The sequence below is a fragment of the Zonotrichia leucophrys genome, unplaced genomic scaffold (genome assembly GCF_028769735.1).
Source record: "Zonotrichia leucophrys gambelii isolate GWCS_2022_RI unplaced genomic scaffold, RI_Zleu_2.0 Scaffold_35_1530144, whole genome shotgun sequence".
In the NCBI taxonomy this organism is placed as follows: domain Eukaryota; kingdom Metazoa; phylum Chordata; class Aves; order Passeriformes; family Passerellidae; genus Zonotrichia; species Zonotrichia leucophrys.
This window is the reverse complement of record NW_026992240.1, coordinates 1,016,511-1,038,069: the sequence shown is the minus strand read 5'-3', so window position 1 is coordinate 1,038,069 and position 21,559 is coordinate 1,016,511. Positions and strand designations below refer to the sequence as shown.

The window sequence follows — 21,559 nt, the reverse complement described above, 5'->3', positions numbered from 1 at the left end:
GCACTAAAATATTGATATTCTTGTTCTGTAAATGACAAGTTATATGGAACATTACTAGAACAGAATTAGTTCAGTGATCTATTAGTTAGTAGCCCTGCAGAGTAGCATATTCAATGTCACATAATTATCTATTTTACTGTACTTTAAACACATATCTTGGTCATATTAATTACTTTGGTGGTCTAAAGTGAAATGAATTAAACAATCGTGTGAGGGTCCAGCATATTGGAATAAAACTTTGTTCAAAATGCCAAACCCAAATCCATAGTTTGGGGATTTATTGGATGCTCAAACTAAGTCCAGACTTTTTGTAAGATTTGTGAACCTGGAAAATTTGGATGTTCATTCTAATTCATTTTGGCATAATTACTTTCTTAACTAATTAGTAAATACAAGACAAAAACAAAATTTGGAAATTCAAGTGGAAATTAAAGGGAAATTCCAAGGATATGAAACCATGGTGGAAGGAAGGGTTAAGCTAAATAAAATGATTGTATCCTCAAAAATCTGAAATCCCATAATTTAAATATAGAATCATAGGATCATTTAGGTTGGAAAAGACCTCTAAGATCATCGAGTACAACTGATAACACTGCCAAGTCCACCACTAAGCCATGTTCCTAAATGCCAGAGCTACGTCTTTTAAACACGTCCAGGGTTGCGACTCAACCACTTCACTGGGCAGCCTGTTCCAATGCTTGACAATCCTTTCATTGAAGAAATTTTTCCTATATTTCCATTTACTCTTGTCCTACTGCTTGTTACTTATGGGAAGAGACTGACACCTACATCACTACAAGCTCCTTTCAGGCAGTTGTAGAAAGAGTGATAAGGTCCCCTCTGAGCCTCCTTTTCTCCATGCTAAACAACCCTAGTTTCTACAGCTGCTCCTCATAGGACTTGTGCTCCAGACCCTTCAGCAGCTTCATTGCTCTTCTTCAGACACACTCTAGCTCCTCAGTGTCTTTCTTCTAATGAGTGGCCCAAAACTGAACACAGGATTAGAGGTTTGGCCTCACAGTTGCTGAGTACAGGGGGGCAATCACTTGTCACAGACATCTTTTATGAAAAATCCTTTCCTTAGGATTTTTCCTCCTGAGAAGCTGAGAGGCCTCAGGAACAAAATGTAAACAATGGTTATCTGCTACTGTGGAATGCAACAGGTGGATCTTTGATTGGCCCATGTTGGTTGTTTCTAATTAATGGCCAATCACAGCCCAGCTGGCTCAGACAGAGAGTCCAAGCCACAAGCCTTTGTTATCATTCTTTTTTTTCCTATTCTTAGATAGCCTTCTGATGAAATCTTTTCTTCTATTCTTTTAGTATAGTTTCAATATAATATATATCATAAAATAATAAATCAAGCCTTCTGAAACATGGAGTCAAATCCTCGTCTCTTCCCTCATCCTAAGATCCCTGTGAACACAGTCACAATCACTCCCCTAGCCCTGCTGGCCAAATTATTGCTGATACAAGCCAGGATGCCATCAGCGTTTTTGGCCAAGTGAGCACACACTGACTTGTTCAGTCAGCTGTCAACCGGCACCAGATCCTTTTCTGACCAGCAGTTTTCCAGCCACTCTTACCCAAGCCTGTAGTGCTGCATGGGGTTGTTGTGACCCAAGTGCAGGACCATGCACTTCACCTTGTTTAGCCTCATGCAAGCTCTGCAGAGCCTTCCTACCCTCTAGCAGATTAACACTCCCACCCAACTTGGTGTCATCTGCAAACTTACTGAGGGTGCACTCAATCCCCTTGTCCAGATCATTGATAAAGATAATTATCAGAACTGGCCCTGATACTGAGCCCTGGGAAGCACCAAGCCACCAAATGGATGTAATTCCATTCACCACCACTCTTTTGGTCCGCCCATCCATCCATCCATCCATGCATGCATCCATCCATATATTTACCCAGCAAACATAAGCAGCCAGCTTCTTCAGGAAAATGCACTGGGAGACACTGTCAAAGACCTTACTAAGGTTCAAGTAGACAACATCCACAGCCTTTCCTTCATCCACTGAATGTGTCACCTTGTCACAGATGGAGACCAAGTTAGTCAAGCAGGACTTGCCTTTTCTAAACTAGTTCTGACTGGGCCTGATCCCCTAGGTGTCCTGTACGTACCACGAGATGGCACTCAGGATGATCTGCTCCATAATGTTCCCTGGCACTGAAGTCAGACTGACAGGCCTGTAGTTCCCTGGATCCTCCTTCTGGCCCTCCTTATAGGTTTGCTAACTTCTAGTCAAGTAGGACCTCCTCCATTAATCAGGACTGCTGATAAATAAAAACTATAAAAATATTTCCTTTTTATTTTTTTTGTTTTCTTATACTGGTAAATGTCATTAAAATTACCATTTTACTTGAGTTTAGTGTACATGACCCTGAGATTAGCTCAGTTGGTTAGAGCATGGTGCCAATTACACCAAGGTTGCGGGTTCAATCCCTGTATGGGCCATTTACTTAAGAGTTGAACTTGATCCTTGTGGGTCCCTTCCAACTCAGAATATTCTGTGAAGCTATGTTAGTTACTATTTGTTATATACAGAGGTACAGTCATGTATTAGAAACTGTTTGCCTAAATGCTTCCAAAATTACCAAAATTCTGCAATAGATTACACAGGAAAAAAAAAGTTGATTTTGTTCCTCTTGGAAGCAAACAGGCTACAACAGAAAGGGATTGAGCCCATGATGCTTTATAGCTATACAAGTTATTTTTCATATCATCTAGATTGTTTTTTACCTTATATTTGATAGTTTCTTCTTTGTATTTGGAAGACAATAAACCCTATTCAGTTAAATGTAGTACTGGGTTTTTTTATTTGTATTTTTTTTAATTCCATGTGAAGACAAATAGTATATCATTCCAGAATTTAAAGTGTATTAACTTAGTTCTATTAGGGGTTTTTTTTAATGCAATAAGTATAAATTACATTGGTTATTTTATTTCTTTGGAGTTCCAGCAATTTTTCTCGAAAGCACAAATAACTTCATAAAATGTTAATGTATGGTACTGAATCTGAAATATTTTTAGAAGTGGAGCTATCTGAGCTCACAGGTGCCATGAGTCTTGTTATTTCCTTGTAAACCTAAAAAAAATTTCCATAACTAAGGCATCATGGCATATCTAGCATTGAAAGAGATTTAAAAAGATTATATTTGCTCAAAGAACAGTCACTGTATTAAACAGGCCTTGAGTGGTCTAAAAAATATCAGTTCTATGTTGTACAATGAAGTGGGGGTTTTCAGTAGAGTAATAATGAATTTATATATGTTCACTCTTTCATATTTGACATAGCTCCAATGGCTTTTAGACAACTATGAAACTGCAGAAGGAGTGAGTCTCCCCAGAAGTACCCTTTACAACCATTACTTACGTCATTGTCAGGAGCACAAGTTAGATCCAGTCAATGCTGCCTCCTTTGGAAAACTCATACGGTCAATCTTCATGGGATTACGGACCAGAAGACTGGGAACCAGGTTTGTGTTAATAAAATCTTCAAGTTTAACAAAAAAATATCAATAATAATCATGAGCATGAAGCTCATATGTTAAAAACAAGCAAGGAAATAAGCAAATAAAAATATTTAAAACCTTTGTGTTTAGGGAGTTGCCAAATCCAGCAGATTTCAGGACTCAGGGGACTCCTGGTCTGCTATAGCCAGATTCTGTGTATTCTTATGACCCAGATATCTTCCATCTCAGTCCGATCAATGCAGTTACTGCTGTTTCCATTTGCAGCTCTAGATAGCAGTGAGACTGAACGTGTTCCAAAGATGCAGACAAACACACACATGACACTAACACAGCTAACCACAGAAGCTAACACAGGGCAATGCCTTTACCAGCACCCATATAGACACTCATGAACATGATCACAGACAGCCCAGTTCTGTTCTTTCTTTCCAGTTGACCAGGACTGAAGTTGATTAGTGAAACATTCACAAATCCTCACTCACAAGCATACCCCATTTATGAAATTGTTTTATTCACCATGACTGCATAAGTAATTTAGTTGATTTTTTATTTACCTTATTCTATTTAAATGAAGCCCAACAGTAAAGTGCCAGAAAATATAGTTTAAGTGAACTGATTTTCAGAAGCTGGTGAAGTTATATCAGTTTTATACCAGAGTGAAAGACAAGCCTAACTTTTATGTACTGTTTTCCAGTCAAGGCAAATGTTAATGTGTGATGTATATACTAAAGAAACAATGTTATTTTTGTTCTTTCATGAAGGGGGAACTCTAAATACCATTATTATGGGATTCGTGTCAAACCAGATTCTCCCCTTAATCGGTTACAAGAGGACATGCAATATATGGCTATGAGACAGCAACCCATGCAGCAGAAACAGAGGTACAGTGTTATATGAAACTACCTTTTCATATTTCTAGATCTTGGAACCTTACTTGTCTGCATTTATGTGGCAAAGCTGAATCTCTAATTGAAATTTTTGAACTTCTCTTGGAAAAAATAAAGGTTTGTCAGTTCAACAGTTGATATCACTGGAGTCTGATATCAGTAGACATGTCTAAAAACTCATAAATTTGAAAAATTGATTTAAAAAGTAAGATATTATTCAATTCTTCAGAACAGACACTTCTTGGTTGTTTTGGGTTATTTGATCAAAAGATGGGGAAAAACAGTTATAGGAGCTTTGAGTTTCAAATTCTGCTGGTAATTTTCATCTCTTTATTCAGCATATATAAAAAATGATAGAAGAACTTGTGATTAGGTTCAGCTTTGTGTTGATGTCCTCCTCCTGGCAAGAACTGATGCATCAAACTCCTGGACTTGAGCAGAGAAGACTTGGGCCTCTTCTGGGCTCTGCTTGGAATAATCCCTTGGGAGACAGTCCTACAGGGCAAAGGGGTCCAGAAGAGCTGTTTTATTTTTCAAGGATCACCTTGAAGTTTAAGAATGGTCCATCCCAACGTACAGGATGTCAAACAAAGGTAGAACGAGGCCTGCATGGATGAACAAGGAGCTCCTGGCAAAGCTCGAACATATAAAGAAAGTATACAAGAGGTGGAAGCAATGCCAGGGAACCCAAGAGGAATATAAAGTCTGTCTATAGACTCTGTATAGACTGTCTGACTGTGCAGGGATGATGTTAGGAAAGTCAAAGCCTACCTATGAAGGACAAGAAGATTATTGGGAGTTGTCAGCATGTATTTACAAAGGGGAAATCATGCTTGACCAATGCAATAGTCTTCTAAAATGAGGTGAATGGCTCCGTGGATGAAGAGTGAGCAGTGGATTATGTCTATATTGACTTTAGCAAGGCTTTCAATACTGTCTTCCTGTCAGGGAGCAGCAAGGGCTGTCTTCTCCTTAAGGAATGGGGAGTTGGGAGTTGAGTACCATGGTATACACAGCAGAGACCTCACCAGCCTAGGCCTAGTCCTGCAGGATCCAAGTGAAATAAGCAGGGCAGATCTGGAGATGGGAGTCAGATTCAACCGAGAGTCCAGATCATCAGACAAATTTGTGGTGATGACACAGGTGCAAGGTCCAGCCAGGAAGTCAGTCCACAAATCAGACTCAGGTCTGGTGAGGACAACCAGGGTCAGACACAGTCCACTGATCATTGGGTAGGTCCCTAGGGGCAAGACAGGTCCAAGGTCAAGACAGAAAGCAAATCCATAATTTGGGGTCCAGGTCAATGGGCCATACCAGTCACAGGTGTGGGTGTGGCTGAGATAGTAATCCTGCAGCACAGGTATCTTATCAATGTGTATAAATTCGTGATGGGAGGGAGTAAAGACAAAGCCAGACTCTTCTCAGCAGTGCCCAGTAACAGGACAATGAGCAATGGGCACAAACTAAAAAAGAGAAAATGTCATTTAGTTGAAAAGCACCTCTGGCAATTGTCTAGTCCACACACACACACACCTGCAGCACAAAGCAGTGTCAGCTAGAACAGGTTGCCCAAGCCCATGTACAGTTGGGTTTTGAATTTCTCTAAAGGTGGAGACTCCACAAACTTACTGGGCAAACTGTATCAGTGCTCAACCAGCCCTAGAGTAAAAAAAACCAAGAATTTTCTTATGTTTAAGCAGGATTTCCTGCAATTCAATTTGTGCCCATTGCTTTTTGTCCTTTCACCGGATACTAATGAAAATAGTGGGGATCTGCTTTATTTATTCCATCCCAACAGTATCTCTATAAAGTAGTTTTGAAGATCTGTGTTCATCCTCTAAATCAATTCAGGGGTGCAAAGATTTTGGTGAAATAAATTTCCAAATCCCAGGCATTCTAAATAGATGAAACGCAGAGAGTAGGGAGCTAGCATGACTGTGTGATATTTACAAGGTAAAAAACTTAGTACTGTCTGTTTCCTGTGCAAAATCAGATATACTAATATACTTTTCAGAAAAGAGGTGCTTATCCAACAGAAAAATAAGAAATTTTCATTGAAAAAATTGGGAATCCATGAACCAACTGCTACCTACACAATGTTTTGTGCAGAAACTGACACATTTGAAGGTTTTGATGTAAATCTTTGATGGAAAAATAGACAGTTTAGAAGCAAGATCAGATGTATTCCTAATGTTTTTATCACAATGAACTGTGGTTTACATAATAGCAATTTTAAACAAAAGTTTAAATATATATATAAAACACCAGCATTTCTTATTCTAACATGTTTAATACAATTTTGCTGTTCTCTAGCATGCAGAAATATTTCATTTTACTTTTTATTTCTGTTTATATCCTTATTCTTCAGGGTTTAGGATACTTTTGGTCAGATTTTCTTCTGAAATGTGTATCGGGGAAAGCTTGGCCCATATAGTTGCTTGTTTATTTTAATGGATATAAAGATTCTCATGTATGTACTAGACCACAGAGGTTAATGCTTGGGAGGTGGGGGACAGGATAAAAGAGCTACATGTAAGAAAAACAAACCAAAAAAAGCATGCATTAAGCTGCATTACATTTTTTAAACACTATATTTCTGAACTAAGACTTCTGCCACAGTTATGAATCATGTTTAGTATTTGAGAATTTTGGTGTATAACTGTATATTTGTATAAATTTTATCTCACAGTCTTCATAAATCTATCGTGTTTTTACATGATATAAAGGGCTCAATACTATAGCTTGAGTCATCAGGAGCAATCTTTATTATTTAGTTTTATGAATATTTCTAATTTTATTTAAAAACTAAAAAAGTTTTAATTTACATGCAATAATTCTCTTTTAAAAAGATATTCAGAGCAAAGAGAATCTAAGAATCATTAATGTTTCTTTCTCCTTTCTGATAACTCAAGCTGGGACATATTTTTCTCCTTTAGAATCATCTGACAACTGTGTTTGCTTTTTCTGTTAAGATGTATCAATTTCACCCCCTCTCCATCAATCACATTGAATCAGATAGACACTTTGAGTTCTTGACTTCTTGACAAAGTATAGGCTGAATTTATGCTACAGAAAACTTTTTCTCATTCTTTCTTAATTTGAAAGGTCATGCAACTTTCCTACTTGTGTGACGCTGCATTCCCAGAATTACAGGATATGATGAGTTGAACAGGACCAACAAGGATCATTGAGTCCAACTCCTGGCCCTGCACAGGACCATCCCCAAGAGTCATACCATGTGCCTGAGAGTATTGTCCAAATACTTAGTGAACTCTGTAAGGCTTGGTGGTATGACCACTTCCTTGGGGAGTCTGTTCTTTCTAGTGCCCAACCACTCTCTGGGTGAGGAACCTTTTTCTCATATCCCACCTAAACCTCCCCTGACACAGCTTCAGGCCCTTCCCTTGGGTCCTGTCACTGGTCACCACAGAGATCAGTGCCTGCCCCTCCTCTTTCCCTCACAAGGAAGTTGGAGACTGCAATGAGGTCCTGTCCTGGTTTAGGGCAAATTTGCTAAAGAATCTGCAAAGGAGGGCCCCTCCAGAAAGCAAAACTCACACGGCCCCTCCCCCCAACCGGTTCGGGAAAAAATTCCTTGGAGAGAGGTGGAAAGAACCTGTTTATTTGACTGGCCCAGCACCCCCAGCACACAAAATGAACAATACCCGATGACACCGCTCTGAGAAAGATGACAAAATCAGAAAGTCTCTTTCGGGGGTGGTTGCTCTGTTCTCAGTCCCTCCGGCGCTGGGACAGCTGCTGCAGCCGAACGGTGTTCCCGGGTCCCAGTCCAGAGCAGGTTCGAGATGGTCACAGAAACAGGAGAGGAGAAACAGTCCAGGAAGGAACGTGGACTGTTTAGCTAGAACTAGCTAATAAGCAGAGGCCAAAGCAGAGCAGAAGCAAGAGCAGAAAAGGGAGCAAGCAAAGCAGCAAGCTGAAGCAAGAAGTGAAAAACAGCCCTATGTACTGCTCGTCTCTGTGTCCCTGATAAGAGAAACCCAAACAAAATTTCCACTCTTCAGAGCCGGTTTTAAAGGCACAGAACAGATGAATGGGGATACAAGCATCATAACGTCACCCCAGGACAGGTCCCTCCTCAGTCTCCTCTTATCCTGGCCGAACAGGCCGAGAGACCTCAGCTGCTCCTCACACAGCTTCCCCTCAAGGCCCTTCACCATCTTTGCTGCCCTCCTCTGTACACTCTAACAGCTTAATATCTTTCTTATATTGCGGTGCTCAAAACTGCAGACAGTAATTAAGGTAAGGCCGCACCAGTGCAGAGCAGAGTGGGACAATCACCTCCTTTGACTGGCTGGCACTGTTGTGCCTAATGCACCTCAGGACATGGTAGGCTCTCCTGGCTGCCAGGGCTTACAGCTGACTCATGATAAACTGTCCATCAACCAGGACCCCCAGGTCCCTTTCCACGACACTGCTTTCCAGCATCTCATTCATCAGTCTGTCTGTACATCCAGGGTTGCCCCATCCCAGGTGCAGAATCTGGCACCTTGTTGAACTTCATATGGTTGGTGATTGCCCAGTCCTCTAATTTGTCAAGGTCTCTCTGGCTTCGAGGGAGTCGAGACCTCCTCCAGTTTTGTATCATCTGCGAACTTGCTTAGTATATCTTCCCCTCCTGCATCCAAGTAATTTATGCAGATGTTGAAGAGCACAGGGAGGAGGATGGAACACTGTGGAACCCCACTAGATGCAGGTCGTCAGTGTGATGTCATCCCATTCACTATAAGCCTTTGTGCCCGACCCATGAGCCAGTTGCTCACCCATTGCATGATGTGTTTATCCATCTGTAGGATGGACATTTTGTCCAGAAGGATCTTGTGGGAGACACTATCAAAAGCTGGGCTGAACTCCAAAAAGATTACATCAAGTAGCTTCCCTTGATCACCTATCTGGATTATCTCATCATAAAAGGAAATCAGGTTTTACAAGGAGGACTTTCCTCTCATAAAGCTTTTCTGGCTGTGACCGATGACTGCATTGTCTTTCAGGTGTTTTTCAATACCTCCCAGAATGATCTTCTCCATAACTTTACTAGGCACCTAAGTGAAACTAACAGGCCTGTAGTTTCCTGTCTTGGTTTGAAAAGACAGATGTCTGCTTAAGGAAGGTAGGAGCCTCCCCTGAAATGGAAAATGTAAACCCCCTCCCTCTGAATTGTTATAATTTTTAAATTAAAAGGCTCTCAGGCAAAGATATGGGGATAGGAATAACAAGTCTTTACTAGGAAAACTAGAAAATACAAATGCAATAATACAAACAAAAAAAACCCCAAAACACTGTCAGAGTCAGAATACAACTTGACACCCCGTGGGTCAGGGTGTTGGTAGCAGTCCAATTAAATGGTGGCTGCAGTCCTCCTGGAGTGACAGGTGTGGTTCTGTTGAAGCAGTGATCCTGTAGAAGGGTGTAGGTTTCCTCTGAAGGTCCAGTGGTGGTGTAGATGGGCCTGGTCTTCCTCTGGGAATCCAGTGGAGAAGACAGCTACTCCTCTGGGAATTCAGTGGGAAAAGGCTGCTCTGGTGTTCCAAAATCTCAGATTATATCCAGGTAGGAATGCTTGGCTCCTCCCCCTGGGCGGAGCATCTCACAATGGGATGATGTAATTTTATCAGTCATGCAGTGAGACTCAATGGCCCATTAACAGAAGCTATTTCCCCAGAGGGAGGATTGATTTGTGGAAGAGATAAAGAAAACTGCCCAATTAACAGCAGGTAGATTCCCCACCTCTAACAGATGGCAAATAGAATACACACTTATCTTAGAACTCAGGACATTTCCACGAACCTTGTCCAGGTTTAGAGCAAATTTGGGGAAGAATCTCCCAAAGGAGCTCTGGTGGGAAAAGCAAATCCAATCGGCCCCTCCCCCCAACTGGTCCGGGAGGGAAAAAATACCTCCTTGGAGAAAGGTGGAAAAAACCTGTTTATTAAACAATAAAACCAATATCAATATCAAACAATGAGACCCCTTGCCACTCTAAAAGAGATGACAAACTGAGAAAACCCCGGGTTGAAGCTCAGCTCACTCAGTCTCTGATCAGTCCCTCTGGTGCTGGAATTGTCGCAGGCCAGGCCTGGCCCGGTGGGCCACAGCTGCAGCTGCCAGTGCTCTCCTGGGTGTTCAGTCCAGAGCAGTTTCAAGAGGTCCAAAGAAAAAGGAAAAAAAAACAGTCCAGGAAACTTCTCTGCCTCAGCTAGCTAAACTAACTAAAAGCAAAGGACAGCTCTGTCCTGCTGTCTGTTCATCCACAGACAACACAGTCCAGGAGCAGGAATGTGGAGGAGGAGTGCAGTGTCTGAAAACAAACTGCGCGCTTCTTCTCTCCCCCCCTTCACTCTCTGGAACACTCCTAAAGGTACAAAACTTATTATTCAACATAAACAGAATGAGATGATTTGGGATAAAAGCATCATATAGTCAACCCAGGACAGACCTCCTTCTTGCCGTTCTTGAAAATCAGGACAACATTCACCAGCTTCCGGTCATCTGGGACTTCTTCAGATTCCCAAACTGCTCAAAAATCCTTGAGAGATTTTGCAATGACATCAGCCAGCTCTTTGAGGAGCTCAACTCCAGTTGAGGTTTGACCATACAGATTTTCTCCCAACAGTGGTGAGCAGCATCTCTGTATTCTTCACATGTCCCCTGACCTTGCTTCCACTGGCCATACCCTTCTTTTTGGCCTTATTTCCAAGAGAAGATCCCTGTTCAGCCAAGCCAGTCTTCTGCCTTGCCTGCTTGACTTCCAACATTTGACAATCGCCTGCTCCTGTGCTTTTAACCGGTGGTGTTTAAAAAGTGACCAGCACTTATGGACCCAGCACCTGCAAAAACATTTTCCCAGGGGACCTTATTCACTAATTCCCTGAGCAACCTGAGGTCTGCTCTCCTCATGTCCAGAATTGAGGTTTGATGGACCTTTTCTCCTGTCAACAGAGATTTTAAAATCGATCTCTTTGTGATTGCTGTGGCCAAGACAGCTGCCAATCTCCACTTTGCTCATGAATTCCACTCTGTTGACAAGCAGTACGTCAAGGAGGGCATCTTTCTGAGTCAGCTCCCTAAGGACCTGTTCCATAAAGTTGTCATCCAGCTTTCTTAGGAATCTTCTGGTCCTGTTTGTACCAGCTGTGTGATGGTGCCAGTTAATTTCTAGCAAGTTGAAGTATCCCATAAAGACAAGGACAGTTAACTTGGAAGCATCATTGTCCTGGCTAGGAGGTCTATGGTAGACTCCCATGATAACATCTGCATTATTTGTTTGTCCTTTGATTCTTAAGTTTTTGGTAGTGGGTAAGGTGCTGCCCTGTGCTGGACACAGCTGGTTCCAGTTGCCTTGCTAATGGACCCAATGCAGGCCAAAGCTGAGCCAATCAACAAAGTTGATGGTGCCTCTGTGAAAACATACTTTAGACAGGGCAAAACCCACCACACATGCAGAGGAGTAGGGCAAAAAAAAAGAGTGAAAGCCAGCCGTATGAACAGAGGTCAAAGAAGAAGGTCGGGGAGGAGGTGCTTCATGGTGCCAGAATCAGTATTCACATAGCAACTTATTTAACAGACCATGCTGGAGCAGTTGGATATTTTTTGAAGGAACTGCAGCTCATGGAGAATCCATGACAGAGAAGTGTGAGAAGGAAGGAGTGGCAGAGAGATTTTCTTATGTACTGACCATAACACCCTTACACCCTTAAGCCCATCGCCTCACTGAAGTGGCTGCATGTAACCTGTGTCAGTAGCAAGGGGCGGGTGGGGGGGGAGGGGGGGAAAGATGAGTCTGGAATGAAGCCATGAGCCTGGGAAAGGAGGAAGTATATTTTAATATTTGTCTTTTTGCTTTCTGCTACCTCAATTAGTAATTTCATTTTTATTTTAATTGGTGATAAATTTACTTAATTTTACCTAAATTGATTCTGTTTTGCTGCAACAATCATTTGTAAGCAATCTCCTGTCATTATGTTGGCTTACAATCTTTCTTGCTCCTGTTCTTCCTATTTTCTCCATCTGACCCACTGGGGCAGGGAGGGTGTGAGTGGCTGAGTGGGAATTTCACTGTTAGCCAAGGCTAAACCACCACAAATGCGAATATATCCAAAGACCTGCTAGAGGTATGCTTGTGTGCAGTGTTTGACATGGCCCTTAATTCAGGGTCTGAGATTTCAGAAATGAATTTCAGTTGAGTGGCAACAACCATTGAGCTAATGCAAAGGTTGCTGAGTCACAGCTGTGGTCAACATAAGCTATGGGAGTACTACTTCTGTATTCCAATAAGAAATTTAAAAATAGTACATGTAAACTACAGATGACTGTTGATAACAGTCCCATCTCCTATTTGAGACAGTAGCTTGGACTCAACAGACACAGATCAAGCAATTTAAAGCACCTTTGTACTGGAATTGAAGAAATGCACAGGTAAGAACTTGCCTCACCTATATAGGTATTTGCTGTGCCTTTCAACTGTAGCTGCTATATGGCTCAGACTTCCAAATGGAAGTCTGGTTTGTGTTTGACATACTGGTGCTAGATTGTTTATGGGAAGTGTCTTGGTTTGAAAGACAGGTATCTGCTGAGGAAAGCAGGAGCCTCCCTTGGAATGGAAAATATGATCCCCTCCCCTCCAAATTATTATAATTTTGAAATAAAGGAGCTTTCAGGCAAAGATATGAGAAAAGGAATAACAGTTCTTTACTAGTATGTGTAACGAGGCAAACAACAACAATGGTAACAACAAACAAAGAACAGAAAACCCAATAAACAGTCTTCCCGCTCTTTAAGCACTTTCCCTTTAGGTGTAGTTATGGCTGCAGTCGGCAGGGGCGCTGGTGGCTCCTCAGCTGGGCAGTGCAGGTGGCAATGATTCCCCTGTGGCTGCAGGGGGCGCTGTGGCACGGGTTTTGGCCTTCTCCCTCTCGCGTGGATGGGGGTGGGGTGGGAACAGCTGCCACCCTTGGGCACAAAACAAAACAGATCAAAACCCACCAAAATGGGATGGGATAATAAACCATCCCCAAGACAGGAATGAAATGCCAGGATATTTAAATAATTGAATCACAGAATCACAGAATGGTTGAGGTTGGAAGGGACCTCTGGAGGTCATCTTGTCCAACCCCCCTGCTCAGGAAGGACCACCTAGACCAGTTGATCAGGACTATGTCCAGATGACTTTTAAATATCTCCGAAGAGGGAGACTCTACCATGTCCCTGGGAAACTTGCTCCAGTGCTCAATCACTGGATATTTCCTGATGTTCAGAGGGTATCTCCTATGTTTCATCTTGTGCCCATGGCCTTTTTTGTTTTCACTGTGCACTACTGAAAAAAGCTTGGCTCTATCTTCTTTGTATCTTCCCTTCTAGGATTCATATACATGAGTAAGATCCCTCCAAGTCTTCTCTTTTCCAGGCTAGAGTGCCAGCTCTCTCAGTCTTTCCTCATAAGAGAGATGCTCCAGTTTCCTTAATCATCTTGATGGCCCTTTGTTTGGGTCTCTCCAGTATGTCCATGTCTCTCTTGTACTGGGGAGCTCAGAACTGGACACAGTACACCAGGTGTGGCCTCATCAGTGTTGAGTAAAGGGGAAGGATCATGTCTCTCCACCTGTTGGCAATGCTTTGACAAATGCAGACAAGGGTACCATTGGCCTTCTTTGCAGCAAGGGCGCAATGCTTGTTCATGTTCAACTTGATGTTCATGAGGACTCTCAGGTGCTTTCCTGGAAGCAGCACAACCCTTTGTAATATCAGACACTCTTCCCTGTTTTGATGCTGTCTGCAAAGTTGCTGAGGGTACACTCTGCCTGATCATACAGATCATTAATGAAAATGTTGAACTGGACTGGACCCACTATTGACCCTTGAGGTACACTGCTAGTCACTACACTTTTTGCCACTGATCATCATCCTCTGGGCCCAGCCATTGTGGTAGGTTGACCTTGGCTGACTGCCAACTGCTCACCAAGTTGCTCAGTACAAGAAAGAAAAATACCACAAAATGCTCATGGGTCAAGATAAAGACAGGGAGATCATTCAGCAATTGCTGTCACAGGCAGAACAGGCTCAACTTGGAGAAATTGATTCAATTTATTGTCAATCACATTTGGATAATGAGAAATAAAAACACATTTAGAAAAACATTCCTCTCAATTCTTGCTTCTTTGCAGGCTCAACTTCACTCCCAACTCTTGTAACTCCTCCTCCCCAGCAGCACAGAGTGATGGGGAATGAGGGTTGCAGTCAGTTCATAATGCATTATCTCTGCCTCTCCTTTCTGTTCACCTGCTTCAATGTGGGATCCTTCGCACAAGAGACAGCCCTTCATGAACTTCACCAGTGTAGGTCCTTCCCATAGACTGCAGTTCCTCATGAACTCCAGCATGGGTCCTTTCCATGGAGTGCAATCCTTCAGGAACAGACTGCTCTAGCATGGGTCTCCCATAAGGTCACAGGTCCTGCCAAATAAAACCTGCTCTATGTGGGCTCTTCATGGGCTGCAGCTTCTTTCAGGGCACATCTACCTGTTCTGATGGGGGTTCCTCATAGGCTGCAGGTGGATCTCTGCATCTCCATGGATCTCCATGGGCTGCAAGGGAACAGCTGCTTCATCATGGTCTTCACTATGGGCTGCAGAGGAATCTCTGTTCTGGCAGCTGGAGCACCTCCTCCCCCTCCTTCTTTTCTGATCCTTGGTGTCTGCAGAATTTTTTCTCACATATTCTCACTCCTCCTCCCAGCTACTGTTGTGCAGCATTTTTAACTCTTTTTAAAATATGTTATCACAGAGGCACTACTAATGTCTCCGATTGGCTCAGGCTTTGGCCAGTGGTGGGTCCATCTTGGAGCTGGCTGAAACTGGCTCTTTCTGACATGGGAGCAGCTTCTGCTGTCTCCTCTCAGAAGCTACCCCTGCAGACCTCCACTACCAAAACTTTGCCACATAAACCCAATATAGCTATTCAGCCAATTCTCAATCTATCTCGGTGTCTGCTCATCCAGTCCATATTTCATCAATTTTTCACCTCATCTAGCAGGCCAGTAATTTCATTGTAGAAGTTTACCAATTTGGTCAAGTGCGAACTCCTTTTGGTGAATCCATGCTGACTACTCCCAATTGCCATCTTCTCCTTCATGTGTTTTTCAATGGTTTCTAGGTTTAGCTGCTTCATCAACTTCTCAGGAACAAGGTGAGGCTAACCGGTCTATAAAAGCTGTTAAAACTGTTTGACTCCTATAATGTCACCTGTAATAATGCCAGAATTAAGGCTTTTCCCCAAGATAAAGCACATTGGAGCAAGTGGTAGCATAATCCTGGCTCCTAGCACCTAGATTTTTTTTCTGTGTGAAAGTTCTTTTTAAACCCTAGAAACTCAAAAGACTGTTACTTTTATACATTCAAGACACTTTAGATTCTACTCAAAGAGCTGAAAAAATTGTGAAATAATAAATTTTCTAGAAACTAGTGGATATTGGAATAAAATTTCAATATTACCGTATGGAATGTGCCTGGGCTCGTCTGGCCCCTGCTGCTTGGCCAGAGGTGGTAGCTGTGGTATTTCACCACAGAGATACCTCTGGCTGGCTAGATGTTGCAGCTAGGAACTTGGAACATGTCCAGGCTTGTAGGAACTCAGTTTTACCTCTGGTGAAAGTCCTTAGGCGAGGTGAAGAGAAAAGGAGAGGATTCTGAGGAGGGTTAAATTCAGAGTTTTATTCCAGGATCACAGAGCTCTGAATCTTGGTAACAGCTCCCAACAGAATACCGACCACATGGTCTGAGTGTCCTTTTAAGCCCAAGGAGAGGGGGGAGGGAGAGGATAGGTGAGCCACCAATCCAGATGGGAGGGGGAGGGTCTCATGGGACAATGACACTTAGACAGGCCAATGGCCCCAGGTCTGAGAAGCATCTTTTGAACTTCTGCCAATCACACCACGCCCTTGCTGGAATGTTAAGCTTGACAGACAGCTCCTAGAAGGAGGCAAGGGGAGGGGAAGGGAGAAGTTGGCACACCTGGGAAAGGACTGGGGTAGCTAAAACAGGAAATTGCAACACACTGCAACAAGTGGAACTATGTGAACATACTGATTTTGATTTTAAAATAGAAATTGATCTTCTGCCAGACATTTTTAGAGTATAATGAGACTAAAGTTAAAAATTCTTTAAAAATTAGGTTTTTGGATTGCAAAGAGATCTATCAAGTGATGAGAAGTTTATTCATAAGAGTTCAATGTCACTTGATTAGGTAGGGAAAAGGTAGGGAAAAGTACTGGAGCTATATATGAATACAACAATAGGCTACAGAGCTACAAATATATGTGTAAAGAATATAGAGAATATATAAAAGAAAAAAAGGCAAAAATCAATTCAGCATCACTGTGATACTAGAGATTAAACTTTAATCTTCCTAAAGTTGATTACAGTTGTAAAATTTATTTCTGCAGGCCTGGAATTTTATCCTGGGCCTTTACAATAACTAAACTTCATATAAAATTCATAGAGATTTAGATCATGACAAAAGTTTTTGTTTTCAAGTATTCTCATTCCTAAAGTTATCATACTCTATGTTAAGGCAAAGAGGTGTTTTTTGGAAAAGTATACTTCTTTTTGTTGTGGTTCGATGCTGTCCAAATGCCAGGCACTCATGGAAGTTGTTTGCTTACTCTCTCCTGCTACAGTTGGGTTGAGGAGAGGGAAAAAAATTAACTAACAGTTCATGAGTTAAGGACTAGGAGAAAAAAAGACTTTAACAGGAAAACAGGTTCAAATTTAAAGGTCTAAAGTAAATTTATTGTTAACAGAGTCAGAGGAGGAAAATGGAAGTAAAATAAGCCTTTAAAACACCTTTTTTTTCCCCCAGCCCCTCCATCTTTCCCACCGACGGCATAGGAAGACAGGGCATGAGGGGCTTTGGTCAGATCATCTTTCAAGATCTTTTTCCATTCACTCAGGGAGAGGAGTATTTTTTCTGCTATGCCATGGGGTCCCTCCCACGGGCAAAACTGTCATCTTCAAACTGTTATGGCATGGGTCATTTGTCCATGGGGTGTGGTCTTTTAAGGCTAGGCTGCTCAAGTTTGAAAGCAAGGGCTCTCTCTCTCTGTCTCTGGAAACAGGGGCCCTCTCTCTCTATTTGGGTCTCCCACTAGACCACAGCTTTCTCTAACATCCACCCATTCTGGCATGAGCACTTTTCCCACAGGCTGCGAGTGGACCTCTGCATCCCCTGTGGACTTCATGCATTAAAAGGAGACAGTTTGTTTTACCATAGTCCTCACCATTGCCTGCAGAGGAATCTTGGCTCCAACGCTTGAAGCACCTTCTCCCCCTCTTTCTTTTCCACTGACCTTGGTGCCGCCATGTTGTTTTCCCTCACATATCCTGAATTCCTCCTCTTTTCTGACTAGAAGAAAATCTTCTGCTTGTAGGTACCATTGTCAACAAGTTCCACCAATTCAAAGATTTTTGCAAGATCCCACAGTGCCGAGAAGTTGATCTCATGTAGGTTCCGCATCAGGGAATCACTCGTCATGCTTCTGCTGCTGGCCAGGTGACCCTGCTGCCATTGTGCAGGCAGTGGCGGCTGCTGCGGCACTGACACTATTTAACACTTGTCTTCATGTGGCGCACTGGGAAGGGGAAGCTATTGCCATCACTCCTGCCCTTTTTGCCCGCAGCGCAGTTGGCTAGGGGCAGCCAGGCAGGCAAGGCTGGCCACGAGCCACACTGGGGATGGCAGCGGCCGCACCAAAAAAACAGGCCATGCCAAATCAACACACTTGTATATCACATGTTCTATGTTATTGTATAGTTACATATATGTCTAGAATGACCAAAACCTTGTATGCTTGCTTCTTAAGGGAACTTTCTCATAAACTAAAATCTAAATAGCCACATAGGACATTTCTATTATCTATTGAATAAGATCAAAATGTGAACATGCTCACATCTGACTTAACTTCTTTTAAGAGGAGCATTTTCAGAGTGGAATTTGTTGATGTTTCTAAAGTTAAAACTAAGCTTTACAATCTGCAATTTCAGACTTGAGCAACAGTTCTCATGCATTGCTTTCTGCATTGAGGTTTGTCTGGTTTTCTTCTGGGTTCAAAGCTACTTCAGAAGGACAAAGGTTCCAAGTTCTTATCACTAAGAGCTATGGCAGAATTAATTTTCAGTTGTGTTGAAGATGGCAGGCAGAATCTTCAGCCTGTCTGTGTGATAGTTTTAACATCTGACCACCCTAAACAGAACTCCTATTTGTATATTTGTCCTTTTTATCCTTTATAAAAGGTTTTGCGACTTAAATGATGAAGAGAATGGAATGGAATGGAATGGAATGGAATGGAATGGAATGGAATGGAATGGAATAGAATAGAATAGAATAGAATAGAATAGAATAGAATAGAATAGAATAGAATAGAATAGAATAGAATAGAATAGAATAGAATATTTCAGTTGCAAGGGACTTTCAACAATCATCTAGTCCAACTGCCTGACTACTTCAGGGCTGAACAAAAGTTAAAGCATATTATTAAAGGCATTGTTCAAATGCCTCTTGAACAGTGACAGGCTTGAGGCATTGACCACCTCTGTAAGAAACCTGTTCCAGTGTTTGACTACCCTCTCAGTAAAGAAATGCTTCCTAATATCAAGTCTGAACCTCCCTTGATTCAGCTACTTAGTTTAAGTAGCCTTCTCAGACCTTCTGAGCTTATGAGAGGTTTGTTACATGTTAAAATTATTTAAATTACTTTGTCTTCAAACAAATGAATCACCCTTCTTTAGGTGATTAAACCTTTATTTTTGAACTACTTGATTCCTGGGAAGACAAGTCCTTTGGAAAAGGAAATATTGTGTTTCTGTTTAGTGTAAATGCGCTTTAGATGTTAGTGGTATAGTTTTTAACCAAATTCCACAAGAAATTGGTAGTTGTGCTGTGATATGTGCTTTATGAATTTTATGTGTTGCCAATGTTCTACATTTCCTTGCTACAATTATTCTGATGTTACTTTTTTCTTTTGTGTGAACTAGCAAAACTGTATATTAAGACTCAGAAATCAGGCACTTACAAAAATGTGATCCTAAAGAATGATTTTGTATTTGATCATTTTGTAGGTACAAGCCTTTGCCAAAAGTGGATGGAGTTCCAGATAGTTTCACAGGAAGTGGTCAACAGACAGGCACATCTGCTGAACAAACTATAATTGCCCAAAGTCAACATCATCAACAGTTTTTAGGTATGAAAAGATGTTATACTGCCGTCTCACTGATAATAGAACAAAAAGATACTCATAGGAGCTATATGTTCTGTATTGCAAGACTTCTGCAGTATTTAATATTCATTATGCAGATATAAACAAAAAAAAAGTGCAAAATCTATTTGCACCGTAGATTTAAAATATATTGCAATGCAAGTGTGGTGAAGACTGAGGCAAACTGCTCTGGCAGATGTGCTCTGGAGTCAAGGATCATGCCGAAGGACTGTGGAGAGAGTTCCTGAAGTGGCAAGACCTCAAAATTAGCACCAAGAGGTGCCTCAGCACCCCACCTTCCCCTCCCAGCAGGAAGCACTGAAGCTCTGACCCAGAGGCAGCTCTGACTCAGTGTGGGTGAGGTCAGGAGTGATGAGGTCCACTCCCCACCCTGTAACACCCCAGACAATGTATGGGACTAAACTGAGGTTCCTTTGCTTTGGGTAGATGCAAGGGAGAAATACCAACCAGATAGTCTCAAGAGGTAAAAATCCTACAAAGGTTTACTGGCAAAAAATAGAAAATCAAGGAACTTTGGCAAAAGATTTAGTACAACATAAAACACTTATTACGGCATCATCTTAGCCCATTCAACTTCGCAACCTTTAAACTCATTTCATGTTTACGTTCCATAAGAAAGTTTGAAGAAGAAAGGGAGAAAGACAGGAAAGATATAGCAAAAGAGTCATAGCTACCAACTCCTGAGTTCCAGCAATGTAACAGATAGAAAACTCCAAGATGAAGGTAGGGTTAAAGAATGATGTGCTTGCCTTGTGCTCAGCCTTCTTAAACCCTTGGCCCTTCATGGGCCTTCCTCCCAGGTGGGACTTCCAGTTATTCAGCCACTCAGGGGCTGGGTTAGGCAACACTGGGGGGATGCCTCCAGTGTTCTATTATTGACAGAGACTGCAGGGCTGGGGGGTATTTGGGGCAGGGCACCACCTCACCGGAGCAAGGCTGGACCGCCCCCTACTACACACATTCCAAGCATCCCAAAATGTCTCCAGACATTGCTCTTTCCAGTCTCTGACACACCCATACAAAAGGAGCTCCTAGGGTACAAAGTAGGTAAACAGGGTGGGGTGTGGCAGTTCAGGAAGGTAGAATGCAGTCACCCACCAGCTCAAGAGGAGAGCTCAGTTGGTGGTCATTACCTTCTCAGAAGGAGCTCAGCTATAGTATCCCTTTGGAGGGGAGCTATGTCCTCTGGACTTGCCAGAAAGGATGTGGTGACACAGACAGAGATGCCATGAAAACACACAGCCATCTAGGTCTTGGGCTACAGGGAATGCCAGAGCCTGGCACTGGTACTGGATGGCAGTAGAGACAACAGCTGTGTGAGGTGTGGTGAAGTGGATTATCTGCTCAGCCCAGGGGCAGATCTAAGAGAGGAGGTAGAAAAGAAGTATCAGGAACTCTGAATGGTTGAGCCAATCTCTACCGTTCCTAAGGCAAATGCACCAGCTGGCCACACCACAAGAAGAAAATGATCCTTTACACTCTCACTACCAGGCAGAAGGAGGGGACCTAAGAGATGAGAGGGAATGGAAAGAGGTGTCTACTCAAGGCAGCAGGCAAATCCCCTCCTGGCCTACCTCACCTTCCCAGCTGCAATACAATAAGTATGTGGCTCTAGAACTTGAAGACCAGGCACAGAATCATCAACGTTGGAAGAGACTTCCAAGATCATCTAGTCCAACCATCAACCCAGCACTCCCATAATCACCCTTAAACCATATCCCCAAGTGCCATATCCAGATGCCTCTTGAACACAAATACAACATGGGCACTCTACAATATGGACAAAGGTCTGTCCAGGTTGGAGGAGTTGCCTAGAGTGAGTAAGTTTACCCCCTGCATCACAACTGCCTCAGTCAAGAAAAAAAGAGCAATTGTCATTGGTGACTCCTTTTTGAGAGGAATAAAGG

At 42.4% G+C, this 21,559-nt stretch overlaps 1 protein-coding gene across 2 annotated transcripts in view; it reads left to right on the top strand.

Annotated features, from left to right (window-relative positions):
* The window catches only part of LOC135460374 (transcription factor RFX3-like), a 222,540-nt gene that overhangs the window by 128,360 nt on the left and 72,621 nt on the right, over positions 1-21,559 (top strand). For both annotated transcript variants that reach the window (XM_064737169.1, XM_064737170.1), the window contains 3 exons: positions 3,302-3,483; positions 4,242-4,361; positions 19,495-19,616. In XM_064737169.1, the coding sequence (XP_064593239.1) occupies positions 3,302-3,483; positions 4,242-4,361; positions 19,495-19,616 (424 nt within the window). The remainder of the gene's footprint in view (positions 1-3,301; positions 3,484-4,241; positions 4,362-19,494; positions 19,617-21,559) is intronic.